Consider the following 25,111-nt stretch of genomic DNA (forward strand, 5'->3'; position numbering starts at 1 on the left):
TTATTCACTTCCCCTGTCAGTGCTCATAATGTTACGGCTCTGTGTATCTTTGCTTTGGACAAAAGTGTTGATGTTGCCAAATAACTTTGATGTAATGTAATTACCTACATAGTCTATACCAGTGGTTCTCAACCTTTCTGGTGTCAAGGACTCCAAAAAGATACACATCAGGCTGTGGACCCTTATGTGATAAGATCTCAGGGACCCCCGTTTGATAAAATTATTCCACAACTGTGTATACTGTACATGAGCAGATTAAGAGTGTGAAACCTATGAACAGAGTAGTAACTCTTGTACTTTATCTCATTAGGCCCCTGGATACCCCTCAACGCCCCCAGGTGGAGAAGAGGTAGGTGACTTTTACAATTTGGTTGATTTGTCCCTTTAAATAATAATTTGAATTTCCACTGTAACCCCTGTTTATAACTGTGCCCTTGAATGGTCAGTACACATCCTGTAGTAACATTACAGCTTTATTTACTTATGTTATTGAGCAGCTTTGGTTCATAGAGGAAACAAATCAGCAGATCTCACAACAATCATCTTGATTTAATAATCTCAGAGATGTTTTGCCTTTGAGAAGCCTTCCTTTGGACTAGAGGCATTTTAACCTCTTCTGACTGCTTCACGTGTTGATGTCACCTGAGGCCACATGTGAGTCTTTAAGTCACATGGCAGTCATGTGAGAGTCATCAGAGTCATACAAATCAAGGTGTGATACTGCCAGAGAGGAGCTATCAGCACAACAAATGTGAGAAGTGGTGTTGCTTTTCTCTTCAACCCACTTTCACAATCCTGTCTGTCCAAAATGTGAATCCTTTGTCCTTAAGGTACTAAAATATATTCTCATATATTACATTATATCTATAATTACATCAGGTGGAGCTTGTTTTAACTACTTTATTTACAGTTAGGTGGTGTAATGAAGTCCCATCACAAGATAAATCTGGGATGAGTTGTGTTGGAAGAAAAACAGAAATAATATTCTACAATCTTTTCTTTCTTGTGAAAGTTTTTTTTCCTCTCTGGGCCTCAAATAGTTGAATGAAACCATCTGAGGTGTTAGAGGGAAAAATCATCAATCTCTGGTGACAGCTCATAATGTGAGAAAAGGCCCCAACCAGACGCTGTTATTTTTGTAAAAGAGTCGCAGGAAAAAAAAGTGGTGAACCAGTGGTTAAATATTTGTATCAATGCATTGTATTGTGTATCATGTTCTGTTTTAATCAAAAGTAATTAGTAATTACACCTGTAAAATAAATGATATCACTTAGAAAACAACAACATTTTGCTCTGAATTGTAGCATAAGAATGGAAACACACAAATATCCAAGTGCAGTGCAGTCTTGACCTAAAGAGTTGACCCACCAGTGTCGAGCCACGTGTTTGTTCAACGGTTGTTTTAAAGGGAGCTTTCATTACCATTGCTCTGTTTGTTGGAGGGTTTGTATATTTTCATATTCTACATATCTTTTAAATAATAAGAATAATCAAAGGAAATAGTACTGAAGTTTATTTTTTTATTATAATTATTACACTTTTCATTCCAAATATAGTAACATGACATCTAAGCTCCTAACCTCATAACTCACTTTCGTAACGTAACCCTGTAAACTTCATTGTATAGTAACAGCACACAGGGATATTGTGTAATGCGCTTTTGAAATTGTAGGTTTGGTTCAGCTTTAATTAATTTAATTAATTTTTCATTAATGCCGACACTCATGAACCAAGACTGATTTAAATAATGTTTTATCGAACTTAATCAAGATAAATTGATCATTCACACACTTATTTTGAGTTGATGTAACAGATGAAGACCTGTACATGTGGCTCTATAGCTCAGTGGTTAGAGCACTGGTCTTGTAAACCAGGGGTCGTGAGTTCAATCCTCACTAGGGCCTGTGTTTCACCTTATGTGCTGGTCACATTCTCCCTATAAAGTTCCTTGAGTTCTCAAATAGGTTCATTTCAGAAGAAAAAACACATATAAACATATATATACTAAGCAGCAAAAGAAGTATAAAATTTAAAATTATATAAAGATATATTACTGGCCAGCAGAATTTGTGTGCATTACTGTGTAAGCAGTGAAGTTTTATTCTGTAGTTCAGCTATAACAATAATCACGTTCTGTGGGTTAGGGTTAGATCACATGTATGTTTTATATGTAAATTATCAATCTTTAAAATAACTCTAACTATCAAATTATTGTAGTGAACAGTCATAAAAATCACATTTGCCTCTGAAATTTAGTGGAGAAGAACTAAAACGTAGCACAAAATGGACATTTTAATTGTAAATAACTCAGAACTGCACCAGAGTAGATGAATGTTTTTACATTGTATTAGATACTGTGACTGCAAGGAAAGTATATATATCAGTACTCCTTCCTCAGTGTATCTGCCTTTTACAACAAAATATGCTGCAGGTTGCAGATAAAATATATCACATCAACATTAGTGGTTCCCAATCTGGGGGACTGGGACCCACCAAAGGGACCCCAAGATAAATGTGAGAGGTCAGAAGATCATTGCAAAGAAATCTGCTTCTTAAGTTGAGTTCTTCTTTAGAGTCTTCTAACTTATTTTCTCTTGAGTCCATAAAGAAAGAATATTTCTATGTTTGCAATTAGAACTATTTTGATAATTGACTATTAAAGTCATATTTAATAATAGTTCATATTTCAACTCAAAGAACAAATATTTTACTGGTTTCAGCTTCTCAAGCGTTAGAATTTGATGCTTTTCTTGTGTGATGGTAAACTTGATATCTTTTGACTGGATTCTCACTGCAGATTCTTTTATGTTTTAAGTAGTAGTTTTAAGTGTTGAGCGTTTAGTTATAGACTTAATTCCTTGATATGATGGATCCCTGTTAACAGTTTTGATTAAAGGGACACTTTCAGCTCATCAGGATTCTAAAATCCTTGACGATGGAGTGACAGGTAGACGTGTCTTCATTATAAGGAGTCACAAGCCAACAAGGTTATGAAACCCTGATCTACACAGCAAAGACATAAACACAAAGCTTTGTTTGATTGTATTTAATCAAACATATTAGATTACAACCAACAGATTTAGATCAATTTGATTGATTAGAATTAGTCTACAATGATTTGAATAAAGTTTTGGCTTTTCTAAAAAGATAAATATACATGCATGTAATTTAGAAAACTGATCTTTATCATTCTTACTTAGCTCTTTTATTCAAGGTGTATGAACTCCAAATTAACCCAAAAACTGAAAAACAAACACAGGCCCAGCTTTAATACATTTATTAATATATTTACTTCAGTGAATAAAATATGTCTCTACATAAAACAATGTACAATATTACAATATTATATTGCACTTTATATACACAATGAAAAATAAACATATGTGTGACCTATATATATATATATATATATAAGTTATTAAACAAGGAAAAGCAAAAAGTAATAGATTGACATTTACATACACATGTCTGAGGACATTAAGATTTAAGGACAGCTGCCTTGGTTGTACAACATTCAGTTTGTACATATCAACTGGTGTTTTGGTCGTTAACAGTCCTAAGTAATAGTACTAAATACGTTTGAGGTATTTATGGCGTGATTATATGGATTATAATTTCTGTCTTTTCTATTTACAGAGCAGCAATACAGGGAGTCACTGGACCATCAGGGGCCATGGCAACAGAGGGATCGTCTTTCTGTCACTATGTCCAGGAGAGTTGAATATGAAGCCTGAGAGGGAGCGAAAAAACAAAATAATTCATCAGTGTGAAAGCTACAGTCTGTGTGGTCGTTTGTTGTTACAGTGAGCGAGAAAGTAAAGTAAAAATATATCAGAATTTAAGTAATTTGAGTGATACACTTATTTGCGTATTCAGCCGGCAGCCTGTTAGCTTAGCTTAGCACAAAGACTGGAAGAAATTCGAAGCAGCTAGCCTGGTTCAGTCCAAAAGTAGCTCACTAATTAACATGTTATATCTCATCTGATATCACTGTAAGAACAACAGTGTGCTCTCATATTAAGGGTCTGATTGTGTACATGTTCCTCCTTTCCATGTGGCTCTGTAGCTCAGTGGTTAGAGCACTGGTCTTGTAAACCAGGGGTCGTGAGTTCAATTCTCACTAGGGCCTGCTCTCCTTTAAGTTTCTCCCTTCAAATAAATATACTGTTGTCTTCCTGAATATGTTTGTGTCTTCTCTGAGGAAAAAAAACATAAAACATAAAACATCTCAATGTTGTTCCTCTCCAAATAAAGTAGTTGGTATTTACCAAAGTAACAGTAGCATTACAAACTCTAATAATTTCCAATTTTAGTCATCCAAAGTTTTCCTTCAGTGAAAATATTAGCAGCAAAATATATTCAAAGTATCAAAAGTCTAAACCTTTTTGTCAACTGTAACTTCCTGTAGTCTTCCAATGGTTGCCTGGCAACTGCTTGGAGCCAATAAGTAATAAGATAAGATAAGATAAGATAAGATATTCCTTTATTTGTCCCACAATGGGGAAATTCCGATAATAGTTTTTATGTTTAGTTTTTTGTTCTGATTAAACAAACAAGTTATAATGTGTTAATTAGTGAGCTTTTACAGGTCCTGGTAGGGTGGTTGTATGGATTCTGTTACCGTTTGACAGAGCCAAGCTAGCTGTTTCCCCCTGTTTCCAGTCTTTGTGCTAAGCTAAGCTAACTGGCTGCAGACTGTGGCTTAATATTTAATAAGATAGTGGTATTAATCTTCTCATTTAACAATTAGCAAGAGGGAGAATAAGCAAAGCTCCCCAAATGTCTCACCTCATCTCCTGATGAAGGCAACAGGCAGTTCTCTGCTGGGAACCAAAAGTCCTGAATGAATGACCTTGAGCGGCTCATTATCTGTCGCCACAATCTCATAGTCTCTGACCAACTGTAAGAAAGACAAGCAAGGGATTGGATTCGATCAGTCAGTTAAAGCTTCAAGAGAGAGTTGAGTGACAGAATCAGTGGGTGGTGATACGAATCATGTGACTGATGACTCTCTCTCTCTGATTGAGTCTATAAACTGAGCTGAAGGTGTCGGATCTTACCCAGCACATGGCCAGCTGTAGCTGCAGCTCCGCCAGCCGCCGGCCGATGCACATCCTTTTTCCGATGCCGAAGGGAACGTGGGCGAAAGGGTTGGTGGTGCAGTTCTCCCGCAGCCAGCGTTCGGGTTTGAACTGCTTCACTTCGTCGAAGTACTCCTCGTTGGACCCCAGCGCGTGACTGTTTATCATTAAAACTGTCTGTAAAGGAACGAAAATACCAGTTAAAGCAGACTTTTCCACTGCTTGATGAAGAGATAGTGCAGTCAATTCCAAGAGTAAAACCCAATAAAGACCTTGTTACTGTAAATCTGATCCCTCAATTCAGTTACACTATTAAAATGTTGCTCCATTTAGACTTTGTACAGTATGTGAGTGGGTAACACGTTTCATGCAGACATCAGTCAAATGTAAATTAATACAAGAATGTTATCTGCTCATGTTAGGTGTATGGTAACGAGAAATAAGCCACTTACTCCTTTGGGAATCGCATAATCTCCCAACACAGTGTCTTTGTCCATAGTCCTGCTGGTGAAGGGAACTGATGGCGATAACCTGTAAGAAGAAAGAACGTATGGGAATATGGTCTCAGTGAAGCTCTAGTGTAGCATGACACACATATCTAAGCTGTTTAACGGGAGCTGAACATACTGTTTTTCACAGCGCGAGATGAGGTGAGACATAATCTCCGGTCAGACGTCATGTACATACATTCCCTGGGTGATGTGGTATTAGTGTTAAGTAACACATTAGACAACTTGTGACTGCACGAGAAGAAGGGATCGTATAAGGGTTAGGAAGTGATTTGAACGTGACCGCGCCGGGACCTCTGGTTGTTGCCGGTCATGCCACCGTATCTCATGAAGCTTGTTTTTGAAGCAGTCATGTGTGTGAGTTTTGCCTCTTAATCTCCGTGGTACTGGTTGAAATCATGATGTAGCCAGTTAGTCTGACTCCGGGCTGCGGACTGTTTAGTAAAATCTAATTTAGCGGTAGATGTTATGTCATGTACTCTACTAGCTACAGCTATTTTTAACCCAATCATGAGCTGCACTGGGGATGTTATGTCATGTCCTCGGCAGCTACAGCCATTTTTAACTTGTGTAGCTGGACATTTACAGCTTTTACAGCTAATTATTTGTCATAATCTGAGCTGTACTGTACCTCATGGACTCCTTGAGGCAGGCCTTGAGGTAGGGCATGCTCTTGATGTGCTCTCCGCATGGGTCCTGGTCGGGAGCCACCACCTCTCTAATCTCCTCCAGCAGCTTCCTCTGGGCAGCAGGGTTACGTGACAGGTTGAAAATAAACCACAGCATACTGTTGGCGGTCTGAGAAAGGTAAACACGGCGAGAAAGAGAGAAAGAGAGGGAGAGAGTGGGAGGAAGAGAGGAGATGTCACTTAGTGAGGCAGCTACTCTTAAGTGCATTCCTCAGTGGGGTCCTGAAAGGAGCTGAGGAATGTTTGGGGTTCCTTTAAAGACTCCTCAGTTACATCCACACCACATTCATTTTCCGCTTTGAAGCACTGTAATTGTAGCACCTGTTTTTTTTAGAGGCTGAGCAGTTTTTTTCTTTCCTTTCTTGAAGGGAAATAGGTGAAAGGTAAAACATTAAAAAGGTGCTTGTTTTTTTGTTGTTGTTGCTGAGAGTTATAAGAGAAGATCATCTAACTCTCAGCAAGGAAGCAATTAATTCCCATAATGTCGAATTGATCCAGTCAACAAAATACACATCTCTGTAGTGCTCACCGTCTCAACTCCTCCAATCTGTAGCTCCGTGATGGCTGCATACAGCTCCTTCTTGGAGAGATTGCTCTGGTGCAAGATGTCACCAATTAAGTCATCGGGAGCTCTGATGGCGTTCCTCTTCAACTTCTTGTCAATGTAGACTTTGGCTGAGGAAACAGAAAGCAATACAGATGTAATCGTACATATATTAAGTTCTGTGTGGGTATCTGTGTTGTTCCTGACCGCTTTCTATTTTGTCAGTAGAGTTAAGTCTGGAAAAACAAGACAATATATTACAGACAGCTGTGACTTTTACATCTGACTACCAGAGCTGAAAAGATAAATTGATATATTTATATTAATCTGCAACAATTTTGATGATTGGTGAATCTTTTAAGTCATTTATCAAGTAAAAATGACAAATATTTGCTGAGTCCAGCTCCTACAATGTGAAGTGTAGCTGCTTTCTGTTAACAATGTTGTAAGGAAGAGGAAAATCTTTGGGTTTTGACTGTTTGTTGGACAAAATAAAGACATTTTAAGCCTGCATCCTGGGCTTCAATAGATCGGCTAATAAGATGTTGCAGTGTTTGTAATCTGGATTAAGTTATGTTCGCGTTTAAATCCTTTCTTTGGGTGGTCTTTGTACATGAATGCAACTAGTTTACAATTCATGATCATTAAAAATAACATGCACATGATGTGTAAATTTAAATTTCTACTTTTAAAATGTGCATAAACTCATGTTTTGTCCTGATATTACATCCATATGATTTGAATTGTGTCTTCCAGCTGTTCCAGATGATTTGGTCCCTCACTGTTCATGTGAGTCAGAAGCCTGTAAGGGCTGAGCATTATTTAAATCACATGATGCAAAAAAAATACACTTCTGAATTCAAGTCTGACTGGCAGTCCGCTGCTACTAAAAATACTCTGAACAAATAATAAAGTTACCTCACTAGCTCTCACACAGCCTGCAAGTTGCCACCAAAATGTCAGGAAAATGTGAGTTTTTGAGTGAGAGTTTGTAACGAGCTGCACACAAATAAACAGCACAACCAGCTTCATTTTCTTCCCTCTTCGTACCCCCTCCCTCCCCTTTCCAACCTCCTGCTACTACAAATATTTGGCAGATTTCTCCCTCTTAGGTCATGCGGTTTACTACAACTCTGGCTGCCATTTACCCAGAGTACCAAGTACACAAAAAACACTGAGGCACCCAGTTCAAACCCCCCCTCTCTCCCTCCGTTCTCCTCTATCTCTCGTCTGACTGGAAGGGAGCTCGAAAACAAAAAAAAACTGAACCAGAACTTAAATAAAAGTGATATTTGTGTACTTTTATAGTGTAAATATAATAAACTTGTGTCTATGCTTGTACCTGTGCTGAAAATGCGGTCCCATGCTGCAGTGTGGTCCTGCCAACTTTTGGTGTTAAAGCTCTTGTGGAGCTCCACCGGTGTGACCATCATCATGCCAAAGGTGCCCATCATCTACAGAGGGAGGACAGGAGAGAAGGAGAAAGGATTAGGTGTTAATCAATGCTTTTCAATTTGTTTTCTTGCACCCGCTGCCCTGTGAGACCTTTGTGAGCTTCACTTATCACCTCCTGATTGTGGATGATATTGGTTTGCCCCAGTAAAAACCAGTAAATACAGTGAGATACTGCTGCATCCAACGGCCGCAGTTCATCTGATGAACCTGATGAACTGCGGTGTTTCTACATGGTTCAGTCGGTCTCACCGGACATCGTAGGTGTCCTCTTGCTACAGTACGCGCACTGCTGCTCTGAGTGGAAGAACCCACAGGTGTACTCACTGTTTTCACGGCCGTGATGAAGTTCATGGCTTCCTCGTTGACTTTCTCTTGCAGGAGACCAAATCTCTTGTCATAGAGGACCAGGCAAATGGCTGAACGACAAAGACAAGCAAAGAATTAGATATTTTTTATTTAATATTTCTGTCAACATATTCAAGTTCAACGTCTTCAACATAATATGAAATATGAATACAAACTGCTGTTATAGACACATTTAATTGCTTTGGACAAACAAAATGATTCATTGCAGAATGGAAACCGATCAGCTGATAGAAGAGAGAAATTAATTTTTTTCTTATTCTGAAGACATTTGAAATCAGCATTTTCTTCACTATTTTACAGATTTTATGGACTAAACAATGATCAGCAGACTATTCTGATAACGAGAATAATGCCTATTTTTTTGCAGCTCGAATGAACAAACAGATGAACTTACTCTCAAACGACCATTTATTCAGCTCGAAGTACAAGTCTTCAATCTTCCCGCCGGCGTTAATTTTCCCAATTCTGCCAACAAAGTCTACCAACACCTGCACGCACAGAGACAAAACCGGTCAGTCATCGAGCACGAACACAAATGGTGTTTCAAATGTGAGTTTTAAAACTGAATTTGAAACTCACCTCGTTGATTTTGCGATCGAGCTTCACCACCTCTGTCGGTTTCATGAGTTTCTGCTGGAAAGCGCTCCTCACTCTCTGCCAGTCTTTCCCCTCCCTGCAAATCAGACACTTTAGACTTCATCCAAAAAACATTTGTGCCACATCTAAACTGCGAGTTACGGATACTTTTCTACGCGAATAAGAGGATAAATAATAATAAACGAAGGCTGCTTACAGAATGAGGAGTCCGTACGCCTCGTCTCTCAGGTCTCTGTATGCTGTCCAGGGTTTGATCTCCAGTCTCTGAGGGTAACTTCCCTCCTTCCTATAGAGCGCCTCCAGCAAGCAAGGTGCGCCAATGTGCACTGACTCAAAGGAGCCCAGCTTCAACCGGAAAATCTTGCCGAATTTCTTGTGATAATCAACCTAGAATAGATTCAAGTGATCAATTTGAATCGAAAATACACGTTTTATGCTTTTTTATTTATTATTATTCGTTTGAGAACATTTTGCTGAAGTGAAAAGGGAGTTAAAAAAACATACAACTAGAAGATAAGTTAGTGATTTTACTGTACCAGTGCCTCGTGTTGTCTTCTCAGGCCTCCTTTCCGGAGAAGTTCAACCAGGCTGCCGACGAGGGGCCAGTTGGTGGGTCCCGGGATCGCGTCCAGACTGTGCGCTCCGGAGGCAGCGTGAGGGCACCGCGCAGCCTCCACAGCATCCTTCTCCTCCAGGACGCACACTGAGGATGTTGGTTTGAAGTGCTGCAGCCCTACAGACTTCTTTTTCAGCAACTCAACAATCTGAGGAACTTTTTGGATCTGCGCCCTCATCCTCAAATCTGCAGATTTGTGTTGTTTTTAGTTTTAAAACCAAAAAAATAATAATCTAATGTTTAACAGCAGCTCTTCTTTGTTATCTTTTAGGGGGTTTCTCGTTTCTTGGAAGTGTCACACCTTCACACCAATATATATACCCTGAGAGTGTTTATTCCTGCCGTGCACCGAACCAATCAGGGACCGGTCCTGCATGGTGTGGCCGTCGAGCCCACCATTCATTTATGGATCCACGTTGGGAGGATCGTATGACCTCAGAAAGACCGAGGAAGTGCCCTTGCCCCCCTCCTTTATAAATAAACACACAGGCCACATCGGAGGTGACGCGGTTCGCTTGAACCGTGTTTCAGAGCGACCTGCGATTGGAAGAACCGAAACTTTGGCAAAGCAAATACTACTGCCACACTTCTGCACCGTGGGCAAATATTTGACAGATTGCGAGCTGTGTGTGTGTGTGTTTGCTTTGTTTGTGTTTTGAAGTGTTTGTTCTTTCAGAGGTGAAGGGGGGTAACTGGGCATTTTCAGAGCAAATTCTCTGTTTGAATGTTTAATGTAATTGTTTAACACATATATAGGCATTAAAACACTGTTTAATTACAGAGAAAGTTAGCTTGAGTTGTGGTCTTTTTTTAATATCTCCATGCGTCCTTTAATGATAAAATCCAATTAGGATTTTCCAAACTGTTCCTTGCAACTTTATAATAAGTGCATGTAACTCAAAGCAAACAGGTATAATCAATAGAAAAAGCTGGATTTCATCATTTCATACATTTTATTTATCAGGTTTTTGATAAGGCTTTTCTTTAGATGAGCTGATGGGTTTTGGATATCTCTACCCCTGCTTTCACACACACACACACAACACAGCCCCCCTTCAGAGTTGGCATGACTTAAATAACATGTGCAGGGGCCCCTTGTTACCCTGTAAAAGTGCTCATTCACAGACTCTCAGGTGGCATCAGAACAACCTTGAACCTTGACTGATGTTTGCTGCATATTGGGGAGTTAGTGATCCTCCCCAGGTGTACACACACACACACGAATAACCCCCCCACCTTCAAAAAGAAGAAAGAAAACACCACCACCCACGCTTTGCCCGCATTCATACATTTGCTCAGAACATGCTGTTTGACATATGGCATCACATTATATCAGGCAATTTGTATATATTTGTGTCAGTTTATTATTAATACACATTTCACTGAAAAAGTAGATTTCACTCAATCACGAGAAGAATAGTTCCACATTTTGAGAAATACACGTATTTGTTGCCTTGTAAAGAGATGAAAAGATCAATGTCTCTCTTGTAAAGCCAGCAATCAGTCTGAAAAATAACAAAGAAACATCTAGTCTGACTCCATCTGAAGGCAACAAAATCCACCCACAAAGATAGTTAATTAAGTTCTATATACTTGGTTTGTTTATTCTGTACAGAAGTCCATAAAACAAAAAGTTTTTAAGTAAGTTGTGCGGGACGATTTCTTAGTCAGGAAAAGTGACTTCTTTTCAGTTTTTGTACAGATTAAACAAACAAGGCTGGCTGTTTCCCCCTGTTTCCAGTCTTTATGCTAAGCTAAGGTAACCTCCTGCTGGCAGTCGCTTCACACTTATCATACATATCATATCTACAATCTGACTGTAGCTTAAAAAAAGCAAACAAGCAAATTTCTCAAAGTGTCAAACTATTGTTTTAAGGCTTATTAAGTTAATTAAGTGTTGCATCTCTACACAGTTTGTACACTTTATCGATGTCTGACCAGAATTGATGAGACCAAGGCTAAAAGACCCTGACTATCAGTAAAACTTAAAACACACAGGATCCTACATTTCTAAAATGTGAGACCATCCACTCAAGAAGAAAGACGGCATCAGTTGTTTTAGCGAGTCCCTCGCAACAGCTTATAAAGGCCCTCAAGTGGCCACAATAGTAGGAGGAGGTCAGGTGATGTTATAGAGTCACAAAGTCCATGTAGGGAAGAAGTTGGGCTGGATGGATGGATCAATAAAACCACAATATTTCCATAAACACGTTAAACACTTGGACACCATTGACAGCAAAATGCTCCTCAAAATCAACGTTTCATTAGACCTCTCCTGATAAATGTCCATGATCTAACTTAATGTCCGTGCTGCAGTGAAGACCACGTTTGTCGAGTCCAGTCGAGACTCCAGAGTCCAAAGAGGGTCGAATCCAAGTCAAGACCGAAACAGTGCAGATGAGACGAGTTCTGGCAGCCAGGCATACGATTGTGTAGTTACCAGGAGGCCATTGTCAATGCCTATTCTAGATGGAATTAATAATACCCTTTTTCTGAACATGCACACTCCATCAATGGTTTAGTTTTCAAGGAGGAAGTTTCTTATCAGTTGAGCCCAGCTAGAATATTTGGTGAGAGACGAGTTCAAGACAACAGAAAAAACTGGTTGAGTCTGAGACTGGAGTACTCGAGTACTACAGCCTGAGCTGAGGTAACTCCCTGATGACCTCACCAGGGTAATTTTCTGAGCATTTAAAAAAAAAAAAATCGTCTATAACCACAAAAGAAATTGGTACAACTGTGTTCAGAAATCGAGTTCATGCAACAAGTAAACTGAATCTTCATGAAAAGAAGTTCCCCTTTAAGCTGTTCTTCTGTTTCCAAGTATTGTATGTTTGCTGTGAATGGCCTGAAATGCAGGAGATTAGTGGAGGTAAATTACACTAGAATGTAAAGAAGCTTTGTTTTTCACTCACATATTGATTGAACTGATACTGTTGGTAGGTGGAGCTGAAACAACTGACAGAAATTCAATCAGTAGTTTTCTTAATGAAGGATTAATCATTTTTTTCTCTGCACAGTTAATTCAGTCATATAGCGCTAACAATAACCCTGTAACATCAAAACATCCACTTATACCTACAAATGATGAATTATATATTTACATTTTCAAAGACACGCTGTGCTTTAACAGCAGGTACCTGTTATCCATCAACTATAAATCCTGCCTGTCGTACTGTATATAAACATCCATATACTGAACATAACCACCTACTTAATTTATATAATCTATTACTTTACCGGTCCAATATTTAATCCTTTGAACTATTTCACCTACTTGGACGTATATAATAGTTCCATGTTTATTTTGTTAAGCTTTGTTGACCTTAAAAAAGGAGTCAAATTCCTTGTACGTGTACACATACTTGGCCAATAAAGCTGATAAAGCTGATTCTGATTCCAGCTTCTTAAATGTAAGGCTGCTTTCCTTTGTTATGTGTGTAGTAAACTGAGTCTGTTTGTTCTCGGGACCGCTGCTTCGACAAAACAAGCAATCTGAAGACATTAACTTGGGCTCTGAACTATGAAAATGGGTAAACGTGACTAGTTTCTGACACTTTAAAGCTGATTTATAAATTAGTCAAGAATCAGCCATATGCAGTATCAAAAACAGAGCTGCGACTTCCCTCTGGAAGTCTCTCCCCAAATCACAAATCAAAAGAACTGCTGTTAATGTGGAATTATTGATGTGTATTATATATTTTGAGTTTCTATGTTCATCATGTAAAGTATGTTTGAGTATCCCAAAAAGCGCTCTTTAAGTAAGATATATCATTATTATTATTATTATTTATTAAGACTAAAGCTATTTATACCCATTTACAGAATAATAACATTTTAAAAGTACATTAGTGAACATACACGCTCTCTCAGTGTTTTTACCGTTATTACAGCTTATTGAGCAAGGCTTTTACTTCAGGACATCAACCTCGCAGTGTCCTGGCATATTGAACACGAGGTAACACTGGCAGTGTCACTGACAGCTGGCACTGCTCAGGTTTGCAAGTCAAAAAACATGTTTTCTCGTGATGTTCTCTGTAGGCAAATAGTGCTACGCAATACCCTCCTCTTTGACCTCGTGTAGAATAAGTGTTTTGTATTGTAATAAATGTGTTACAGAGGATGCTTTCTGTATATTTCATATAAAATTTCAGCTGAAATACAACATGAAGTGTTGTATGAACAAACTGAAATGGATTACACAGATAAACTCAATTTAACAGATTTATTTTCTTTCATTTTCCTTTCTAGTTTGGTGAGGGTACATGAACCTAACACACAAAGGGCACAGAAACCACAATTAAATACATGCATGCAGTTCATTCTGAATGGCAGACAAGATGTATCGGAATCTGTGTCCTTATAAAACATGAATTAACAGCAAAAAGTATCCTATATTTTTTTTATATCTTTGCCCCTTAACTGCAGAAATTAAAGAAGAAATAAAGAAGAAATGAGGAAACAAAATAAATAAATGAATAAATAAAATGAACACGTTATTATTGTGTGTTTCAAGCATTAAAAAAGAAAGAAAACACATTTTCTAGTGTTAAATACACTGTTCTCTTTTGTGCTGGCTGTATAATTTGTTTAAGATTAAACTGAAATGACTGAATGCCTCTGATTGAAATCCTGATTCTTGACCCACTGAACACTCAACTCTCCTCTCATCATCTTGTCGGCTACATATCATGGCGTGACTCTGACTCTTCCTCTGTTTCTTCCACTCAAATCAGAGAGGGCTCTGTAGTCAGGACATCAGCAGGCAGAGAGATAAGTGATGAACCCGAGATAGAACGGCAGCTGACCTTCTCAGGCAGCGGTGGAGTGATCAGCACACAGGACAGGCAAACCTGATGACTCAAACTTGCTCATGTCCAAAATTGACTGACAGGTCAGTGAGTTCGGTGATTGGATTTGAAGTGGAGGCTACTCCGTACACGCAGGGGGTTCAGGCGCATGCAAAGGAGAAATACAGTCCACACAAAGATACACATTCATACATGGAAAGTGAGCGAAAGAGACCACCGTGCTCCTGGAAAAATAATGCGCGGAGGCCACAGAGGAGGAGATTAGTTGGGATCCATATTAGAGATGAAAATGCTTCTTACAGTCACATCAGCCAAAGTGGTCATGTAACACCTCTGACCTAGAATGCGAGGTGCCCCTTTCCTCCAAAGCCCACCCTTACACTAAGAATGAAAATATTTACAACAGAGCGGGAGTGAAGTAATGCAAGGAGCACCCCTCCACCGCCACGTCCTCCACCCTCTCGCTGAATGTTTTTTGCCCTACATCGCACAAGCTCAGCGTGCAGCAGTGAGGCACTCACACAGTTCACAGAGAGGTTCCTAAATAGTGTCGACAGTGCAGGCAAAAGATTTCAGGTCTCACTGTTGAACATCTTTTTCTGCCATTCACAGCGTCTCAATGCATCCCGATTCATTGCACATTCTGTGTGGCCTTGATTAAAATTCTTGACATCAAGCCAATGTTAATACCATGAAACATAAAGATTTGTGACGCGGACAAACAAGGGTTTTATTTATTTGATGGGTCCCACAATAGCCTATAGCTTATTAATTGGCCAGAAACTAGGTCATTCCTATTGATAGAGATGATGGAGAAGGGCTGAAGGCTTGTAAGGAAGGAGATCTCTGTGAACTTGCTGACCTCCTTCTATACACTGAGGCTGCTGTTGCCTCCTGGCTGCGGAGGGGAAGGCCAGCTCATTATCTGGGTCAGGATTCCCTGGATGGAGAAGGGCTAACTTCCCTCCTCTCTGACAGCAGCAAGCTAAAGGAGTGGAAAAGGGTTAGAAGTGAGGCTGTAGGTTTGTTCCTTGGAGAGGGGAAACGTCAATAGGCAACAGCCTAAGTCATACTTAGGGTCACAAATTTGTTACAGTAAAATGTTTCCTCACAACAACCAACACTGTTGCTCACATGGTTCATCCAAAATCAATGACTTTAGTGCTGTATCATTCATTTTGATGAGATCAATTAGTTGAGGCAGGGGTGACAGAGGTGATGTTACTGAGCGCGGATACAAAGATGCAGAGGTCACTGAGAGAGTACAGTTAATAATGTCTGTGAACTAAGTGAACTATATGTCCTGGAAAACTCATGGTAGCACTCATGGTAGTAATGGTAGGAAATTAGGACATCATCTCTAACGATTATCTTAACAAAATACAAACATTGTGATACCTTGATAAATGTTATCAGTGGCTGAAAGGACCCGTGTGTAAGATTAAGTGATTGCAGATTGCAACTAACTGAACAACGCTCTGTATTTGTGTCTGTATTTTACAACCTGGGTGGTGTGTTGGAGAAACTACAGTGGCCACAAAACTCATAAAAAAAGCATGGAAGGCCCTATCTACAACCAGTGTTTGGTTTGTCCCTTCTGGGCTACTGTAGAAACATGGCGGTTCAACATGCCGACACAAAGCGTGAAACACCATTTCTGCTCCATTTCTGCCAATAGAGCCTCCTAAATGTTGCACACTGGACCTTTAATGGATCATATCTATGGAGTTTAGTAATATTTATGTCCATTAAAACAGAAATTGCCACATTCAGGAGCAGTTTGATGGATGTCTCAGGCTTCTTGTATTTTTAAAGACATATTAAAACCTCTCACAGACCTACAGCAGCATGTTTAACAGCAGGAGAGAAGACTCTATGGATGTCAGCTGGTCCACCACTTTTTTCCGGACTGAAATATCTTAACAACTGTCAGATGGATTGGCATTATTTTTTTAACAGACATTCAGAGCCAGGATGATGAATCTTCCTTTGGTGACCCCCTGACAGTGGGTCAACAACAACTGCGAGGCTGCACTGGTGGATGACCAGAGGGAAAATATGGAGCGGAACAAAGAGTAAGATTTATGTAGGGAAAATAAACAAAACCACAATACGAGAAAAAGTTTAAACCCACCATGCGGTAGACATTTATATCTTTGAGTGTAAACTACTTGTTTCTGGGGGAACTAGCAATTTGTACAAACTTTGATAATCCCTTAGCTTTTTAAATAGCGCCTTCAAGAGGTCAAAATGTTCATTTGTCCATTATTTATGACAAAATACCTGCTGAACCAATAATATTCCCATCAGCCTCAGCTAATTAGCTGATTTTAGGGTTCTAATGCACTAAACTGAGATGGTGAACATGGTAAACATTATACTGGCTGAATATTAGCACGTTGTCATTCTGAGTACGTTAGCATACTTAAGTCAAAGCACCACTGCACCTCACAGAGCTGCTTCATGACTGGAGTATTAAACTTGTTTGAAGATAACTGAAAAATGTTAAATATGCATGTCAATGTGCATTTCTTAAAGGTATCTGGCCAGTTGTATCCTACATTTTGTCATTGCACACACACTGAGAGGAGCTCCAATCCTCACTGGCTGATTGCTCTTGACTGTAATGTATTTGTTCTGCTGATTGAAGAGCAGAAGCACCTTGAAAGAAAAAAAAAATATCTGACCAAAGGTAGCAGGAGTCAAGACACTGACACTATATGTGCTGTCCTACTTCTTGCAAATGGAGCCAATAGGTTAACAAGTCTGTGGAATAGTGAAGGAGTGCAACAAGTGCAATAGTATTTGACTCGGTCAGTGGTTACTATGCAGCACTCAATGTTTATTACTGCTGATGTTTTCTGTTTTGTCAACAACGTAACAACAATAAATCCTACACAGAGATTATGACATATAAATAAAGTGTCCTCCACATGTTAAGTGATTAACAATAAAGATTACTCTGCAGTAGTTATGTCACCATCGCTGTCACGACCCCACATCAACTCGCTGATTACATCGTTGGCACACTCCAGTACACTTTGACCTCTCCACTGACCTGAGCCTCAGAGGTAAATTTGTCAAAGTTTTGACACCCAGATACAGTGTATCCACCATGGCCCCATCAACTCATTGCCCTGCCTGTTATCTTATCACTATAAACAGAAGCTCTGGGTGGATGTCATCATGCACCGATGTCCTGTCAGCCTGCCTGCTGGTGGGCATTCAAAGGAAGCCGTGCAAATCAGAAACGGAGACAGATTTGCACAACAAAATTCACACCAGGTTTGAGCTTCATGGTGGTTAGTGACCAAAGACACCGTCCTTCATCTGCTCCTTATTGCCACCGAGCAAAACACTGAACCCATAAGAGCTCCACAAACTCTTTGTTCTGTAGCTGACCTCCTGGAAGACAAAAGAAAAGGGATTTTACTGCTAATTAACCAGTGTAATTACTATTTCTCTGCCCCCCGTCTCCTTGAGATTACATTTATATAACATTTTAAATATTACATTTATATTGCTTTGTCTTTGAGGTGCCAGGGGAGCTCTACTCCCTGCTTTACCGGATATAAAAGCTCCAGTTTCTTTCTCTTCTGTCTCGTCTTCTTGCCAACGCTTTCATCCTTTTGCTTTGTTCCGCCCTTGTTTGACTTTTTACTCCGTAACACCTCATCCAGCATCCACACACATCCACATAAATGTTACGGATGTCAGTGACAAACATTTCATTTATTTATTATTTAATACAATAAATTATTTATATTTATCTGCAGTTTGTGTCCTTTACCATTTTTCAATCATGGATTCATTTAAATGTTAACAAAGTAAAACCCGTCATGTCTCAAGTCACTTTTACATTTTTTTCAATATCTGACAAAGACCATGAGCTTTCTAACCTGACGTGTGAGGTGGTTTGTTATACGGAAGCATTTTGGAAAGTCATACTTGGAAACTGTTTGGAAAAGGGCAGGACCTGTCAAAAAATACTTATCAGGTGATTGGATAAACCATCTGTCTGTCACTGTCTATCACTAGCGAACTTCAACCAATCGAGAAAAGCCTTCGGTGGCGTTCTTTGTTCTTCTTTCAATGAAAAAATATTCCATGAGCACTTATGGTGTACCCTTTTTCTTCATGCACCAATGAGCTCCATGACATATTACAAACTTATTCACTTTAAGTTTATACATTATACATACATTAAGTATTTATAGACATTTACTGCACTCTCAGAAAATGACACCTTATGATAATGACACGGTCGACTACTTTGTGTTTGTCTTTATGTTGGACTTCTTGTCTTATCCTTTTTCTTTTCAAAATAAAAACAATATAACAACCATTTAATCAAGCATTCACGTTCTTCTCGCAACAACATTGATCTGTCTATGCAATACTAGGCTTTACCTAAAAGCATGTGCATCTCTGAAATTACCTGTGATTGGCCGTTACATGCTAGATTTTATACATTTAAAGTTAAATTAAATTAAATTAATGACTTATTATGGATTGTTTGTGCAGTGACGCCAAAATAAAAACTGCTTAGCTTTAGCTTGGCTGATATGTTCAGTATCAACATTTTGTGACTTTAGTAACCATGGAGATAAACCATGATTCCTTTTCTGTAGCAAATTAGAGAAAATCAACCAAAACCATAAGAAACACTCATTTTGTGACATCCCACCACACAGTTTGACATTTACCAGTGAGTTATTCTTCCAAGTTGAATGATTTGTTAAGCACACACATGTCATACTCACATATCCAATGTCCAGTGGATCTAGATAGACATGCAGTTATATGTATTATACATTCCTGAATCAGGGCTAACTTCATTAAAGTCGTTGTTTCTGGGGAATTCTTACTGTCTTGTATTAGACAGAAATATTAGATTTTTCAAGGCAATGACTTTAAGTGACAACTTGATACTTGTTGTGTATTATATATTAATTTAAACAGCACAGCTTTTGATCTCCAGTTTATGCTGATCCACACTCAATGTCCATGTACTGATGGTTATCTGCTGCTTATCAGCCCAACTCATTACTTTATATATTTTAAGACTTTAGACTTTTCAAAATTTTAAAATGTGCAAGTAAACAATAATTTGCTGCAAAGCTGATACATAGCTCAGTACTCTATATTATATGGATATATTAATTAACAAAAGAAATCCATGCAATTTCCTACAGCACCAACCATGTATTTTGTTTTGATCACACTGTGGCCCACACACATTATTGTAGATAACACATAATAGCTGCTGCTTGGGCAGGATAGTGTTAGAAATCTTCTGATATAAAGTTATGATTTAGATCAAGAAAAAAGTGTCTTTTGATACTTCACAGGTTCGATACCCAGTCTGAGCTGGCCAGGGGAACAGTTTATGTAGACGTTTGTGTTCCCCCCTTTGAATAATGTTTCCCATCTCTTTGAAAGGTGTTTCCCATGGTGCTGCCCCCACCAGTTGGATTTAGGTCTTATGTTAGTTTATGGTGAGGTGTTGCAGAAATAACAGATTGGGGTTAAGTAAAGGTAAAGAGAAACACAAATCGACCAGAACGCAACCAGCGCTGTCTAATGTGGCTTTATACTGTTATACTATTGTCACTCTCCAATTTCCTCTTGTCAAGGATAAGAGCATAACACCTCCTTGTTGATCCTTTTTGGAGGGCTCTGCTGTTTACTACAGAATGATGGACAGTTCTGCACTCACGTAACATCTGTTACAATAATAACCAGAACTATGGGGTTTGCAGAGGAGAACCTTTAGATACACTTCCAGGAAAAGGTATGCTTTCAATTTGGCATGACATGTGGCATGTGTTACTTCTCATTCATAACGAGAGAGTGAGCAAATAGTGGAGCCTCAAACGGATGCTTTTCAGGAACAAGCAAAGAACACACTCTGCCACTCACCGGGTGAAAAACATTCCTGAGTGTACAGTTACAATATCAGGTTTCATTGGGAAAAGAACCACATTGCTCAATGACGTAGTAAACAGAAGGAAGAGAACTTGGAAATGGGCATAAAAAAACCATCAAAACAAGCATGTTGGGACACTGCAGTAGCTCGAACTGAACTCCTCCTGAGTGGGAGGAAAGTGTGTTTGTGTTTTCTGTGTGAGGGAAATGTTCACATGTGGGGATAGATACAGGCTGAACATGTTGTTACAATTACTTTTACTGCTGTAGAAACGAGTTGTGCACGGCACGGTTTTGATCACATGCAGATTTACTGTACTTATTAGTCCCATAGACATAAATAAAAATGGACGTAGTCTGGCTGACATCACCCACAGGTTTCTGAAGAGCCTTTGTGAAGCTCAGTGTGGTCGTCTCCATGGTCGTTGCCATCTTGGCTGTCCTGACTCCGCCGGCTCCCGGCTAATCCAAATATGGGCAGATATGTAGAGTGTGGTCGGAGCTGAGGCGGGCTGAATGAAGTCTGGTTGCTGACACCAGACCTGTGATGGCGCCCACCTGTCACTCACAGCATACACGTCCTTAATTATGCATAACTTAATCTCTGATATAATTTAAACCAGGGAGTTATTTAAAAAGTCACCCCCTATACACTTGTCATAAACAAGAAATGTAGCGACAAAGACTGAAATCGTCTTTGGTACCTGGCTAAACAAGTTTATTTCTGCTGTATCCTTATGGTAAATGGTAAATGGTAAATGGACCCGTACTTGTATAGTGCCTTTCTAGTCTTCCGACCACTCAAAGCGCTTTTACACTATGTGCCACATTCACACTACGTGCCACATTCACATTATGGAGATTGACTCACTTTTGTAGCCAGCCTCAAGTGGCCATTCAAGGAACTGGCTTCATTTCTCGGCCACAGATGTTGCCCCTTGATTGGGACAAAATGCTAAAAGAGAGAGATGGAGAGAGACAAGACATTGCCATACCTGCTCATTACGTATGTTCCCCTTTGTGTTGTCAGTTGATGATGTTTACTTGCGTTTCCATCTGCTAAAACTGCCAATACAAACTAATGACATTCCCATCAGTTACAGCTGTTCTTTGTGTTTAGTGCTTATTAACAAACACAGAATTATGTGCTGGTCTTAATGCAATCAATTTTAAGTTACATATAGTGATCAAATAATTAGATTTGTAATCAGAAAACTAAACGGCCAAGTGTTATTTGCTATTTCTGTACTATTTCTTGTGTACTAACCATAGACTGTATAGAGGACGGAGTCTGAAAGTTAAGTCAATGTGAAAGTGCCTTAAAGCTAAATTCTTTCTAATGGCCAGTAGGGGGCGACTCCATCGGTTTTAAAGGAAGTCTGATTACATTAAACCTTATGAAAAAATGACCCAACTTCTCACTCGACTTATTAGCTCAGTAAACACTTTCCTAATGTGTTCATGGTCTCAGTTGCTGGTTTCAAGTCTTCTTCAATAGAGCATGATGCTCATTTTGTAAATGATGGTCTCATTTAGAGTAAAATAGACGATAAATCAGAGTATGCTTTATGGCACATCATGTGTTATCACTTCATGGCCATGTGTTCTCAGTGAGTCCGTCCAGCGGGATGCTCCAGGCTCACAAACCTTAGTTCAAACTGTCAGACTTGGCTCTGCTGATCAAATACGAATCAAGATTATTAATTATATTAACTGCATTGAATATTTTTGGTCAAATGTCTTTTTTATAGTGTACTGTTTATCTATACTAAGAGGAAGTTTGTGACCAGGCTGCTTTTTTTCCTTCCTTTCTGCCTTTCAGAAAACATCCCGCTACAAGACTTCTGTTGAGAATTACCAAACATGCTGACACTGGCAATGTGTGTTGTCCTTATAAATAAATGAAATTGAATTAAGTGAAAAAGTACAATCCAAAACCAAGCACCGTCCAGCTCACAGTAATGTAGCACCATGCTCTTGTCCAAATATGGTCACTTCTGGTTCCTGGTATCTTGTTTTTGCACTTTGTTTCCACTGCAAAGGACTTTGTGCTTCTTGCTTAAAAAATAAAAATAAAAAATAAATAATACAATACTTATTTTTCCTCAGCCAGGTGAAGGTGCGTGCATGGTTGTGCTGTCTACTGTGTGTCATATGCTACACACAAGTGTGCACATACTTATCTTTGAACATGTGGAAGAACCACATGCACATTTTAACATGTGCGCAGGTTATCTGTGCGTGACTGCATATGTGATTCTGCACAATTCCCAGGCTTCCTCCTCTTGTTTTTTCCATGTCCCTGTTTTTCTATCATCTTCATTCGTGTTTACAAAGTCTGATGTGGTTTTAACCAGCTCATCACTCACGCTGGTTGTTACAACATCTGTCTGGCTTTGGTGCCAGGGCGCAGGCCGTGCCGACGCCGTGTGTTGATGTTGCAGAGAAACGAAGCCTCGAGGTCATCTAGCCTGATCAAAAGAGGGTTTTAAAATGCTGTTTAGTACGCCTGGGCAGGGCTAACCCTGTTGTTTTGGAAAGCACGGCAGTATATTAACTGGTGTTTTTTATGTATGTGTGTGTGTGTGTGTACAAGGTAAGGAGAGCACGGAGACTCTGCTCTGTTATGAGCCGTGCAACTGACTGAGGTGAGATATTCGTTGGAAAGGAGCCAACTTGTTGAGTTCAGAGGGGTCCTTGTGTACCCTGCTCTGAACTCTTACAACCTCAGTGTATATGTGTGTGTGTGTGTGTGTGTGTGTGTGAGAGAGAGAGGGGTGAAAGGGGTGGTGGTGGTAAGTAAATGAGTGAATGAGCTAAAAAACATGCACCGGTCGACCTCGCCTGTGCCAACAGGGTGGAAAGTGATCCCCAACCTCCAACCCCCCTCCGCCCCCTCCGCCTGCCCCCCACCTACACACACACTTTGCCCACGGTGGCCTCAACACTTATTTGCATGTTTGAATGTGACAGTGATAACATGCAGTACCTCCCGCTTTGAAACACCCTCAATAAACCCACCAGGAGAGAGTACATATGTCAGCAGTTATCATATCCTGTAGATGTTCATACAGGTGTGACAGGCAGCAGCCGTTTGTCTGCCGGTTACATAGCATGTGTGTAAGACACACAAAAGCTTGTATTATCATTATCCTTTGAATAATTAAGTCAACATTGTCACAATAACACGATAAACAAACTAGCTTACATCGGCACTGAAAGCAAATATATAAAGACTGCATACGTTACACACAAAAACTAATATTAAACTACAGTTAGGACACTGTATGTAACATAAATTCAAGTTAAGGCAGGAGGAGGGAAAGCCACAAAAAAGCAAAGAAATACTAAATATATTGTTGCTATAAATATTGTACAATTTCTTCACACACTAATCATTTGATAAAATGATTGAAACATTTACTTATGATCCCTCAAGGGGCCCCAAGATGAATCTGAGGGGTCAAAACGCTGTTTCTATTCTCTTTGTTTGACCTTTTTTTACCTTTTTTATTCAGGTCATGGTCAAAAAGTTAGTAACCACGTGTCTCACGTTCCTGTGATTCAGTGTCTTTGAGGATCTGCGGAAGTTAAGAGTTCACAGAAGGACCGAAACGGATCTCAACTGATGGATTAAGGAACAAAGGCTGTGATTCAAATGGCTCTTTATTCCCTCATTAAAATCAGTCTATAAACAGGGATTTGCTTTAGTGCTACAGCTGACAGTAAATCACAGATTGTTTTAAATGTGGTTTTCTTTACATTATACGTTAAATAATGGCTTTAAACCTGCTCACAGTTCTAAAAAAAAGTGTGAAGTTTCATATCATTATTAAATTTGAATCCAAAGAGTGAAAACATTAAATACTTTAAATATAATGTTATGCTGAACAGTTCGTTCTAGACCTGGTAAACAGCAGTCTCAACTCAAGTTTCACTTACTTGATTGTTCTGGAGGTTTAACTACATCACATGGTCCTCAGAGAATAACATTTACTTTATTAATACACACACATACACACAGCCTTTAGACATGCAAATGGCAAGATGGATGGGTGGAGTGATGGGTTTCCACATAGCGGCATCCCTGGAGCAGTAAGGTGTTTGGTGCCTTGCTCAGCAGCCAATATACCATCAGCTGATTGACTTTCTTTCCTGCATTAAAAGGTGAAACTTAAGAAACTGTAAATAAACTCGTACTTATTATAATGTTGTTTGATTTGTGTCACAACAGGCCCATAACTGTGTGTTGGGTTACGACATTTATATTCAGTACTGCCTGGATAATCTATAATCTATAATCTATCTTGATGAATGTGGACGAGCAAAATAGCAGCATAATTACATTTTGTGACTTTAAATGTTGAATGGCCCATTTAATAACATCTTTTACATTGTTAGATTATATTTATTGATGCATTCATATATAAGCATCACTTTAAAGGTCCAATGTGTGATATTTAAATATTCATACGTATGTTTTTTATTAGTGTATAATCACCTGAAAATAAGAGT

General features: G+C 39.2%; 1 protein-coding gene and 2 non-coding genes across 3 annotated transcripts; 2 read left to right on the forward strand and 1 right to left on the reverse strand.

Annotated features, from left to right (window-relative positions):
* The first annotated feature begins 1,831 nt into the window (after nucleotides 1-1,831).
* On the forward strand, nucleotides 1,832-1,904 carry trnat-ugu. Its single transcript has one exon. It is a non-coding gene; the product is annotated as a tRNA-Thr (tRNA).
* A 1,491-nt stretch (nucleotides 1,905-3,395) lies between these two features.
* LOC118327688 (1,25-dihydroxyvitamin D(3) 24-hydroxylase, mitochondrial) lies at nucleotides 3,396-10,140 on the reverse strand. The gene is made up of 12 exons (XM_035661104.1): nucleotides 9,778-10,140; nucleotides 9,438-9,628; nucleotides 9,224-9,317; nucleotides 9,039-9,132; nucleotides 8,603-8,694; nucleotides 8,166-8,277; nucleotides 6,809-6,954; nucleotides 6,222-6,388; nucleotides 5,534-5,612; nucleotides 5,061-5,258; nucleotides 4,789-4,900; nucleotides 3,396-3,730 (listed from the first exon to the last, which is right to left on the reverse strand). The coding sequence occupies exons 1-11, from the start codon at nucleotides 10,033-10,035 to the stop codon at nucleotides 4,790-4,792; spliced, it is 1,542 nt and encodes a 513-aa protein (XP_035516997.1). The 5' UTR covers nucleotides 10,036-10,140; the 3' UTR covers nucleotides 3,396-3,730; nucleotide 4,789.
* trnat-ugu lies at nucleotides 4,057-4,129 on the forward strand. The gene has a single exon. It is a non-coding gene; the product is annotated as a tRNA-Thr (tRNA).
* Nucleotides 10,141-25,111: the final 14,971 nt, after the last annotated feature.

This window comes from Morone saxatilis, unplaced genomic scaffold, assembly GCF_004916995.1.
Source record: "Morone saxatilis isolate NCDOM2014 unplaced genomic scaffold, NCSU_SB_2.0 Contig18, whole genome shotgun sequence".
Lineage (NCBI taxonomy): Eukaryota > Metazoa > Chordata > Actinopteri > Moronidae > Morone > Morone saxatilis.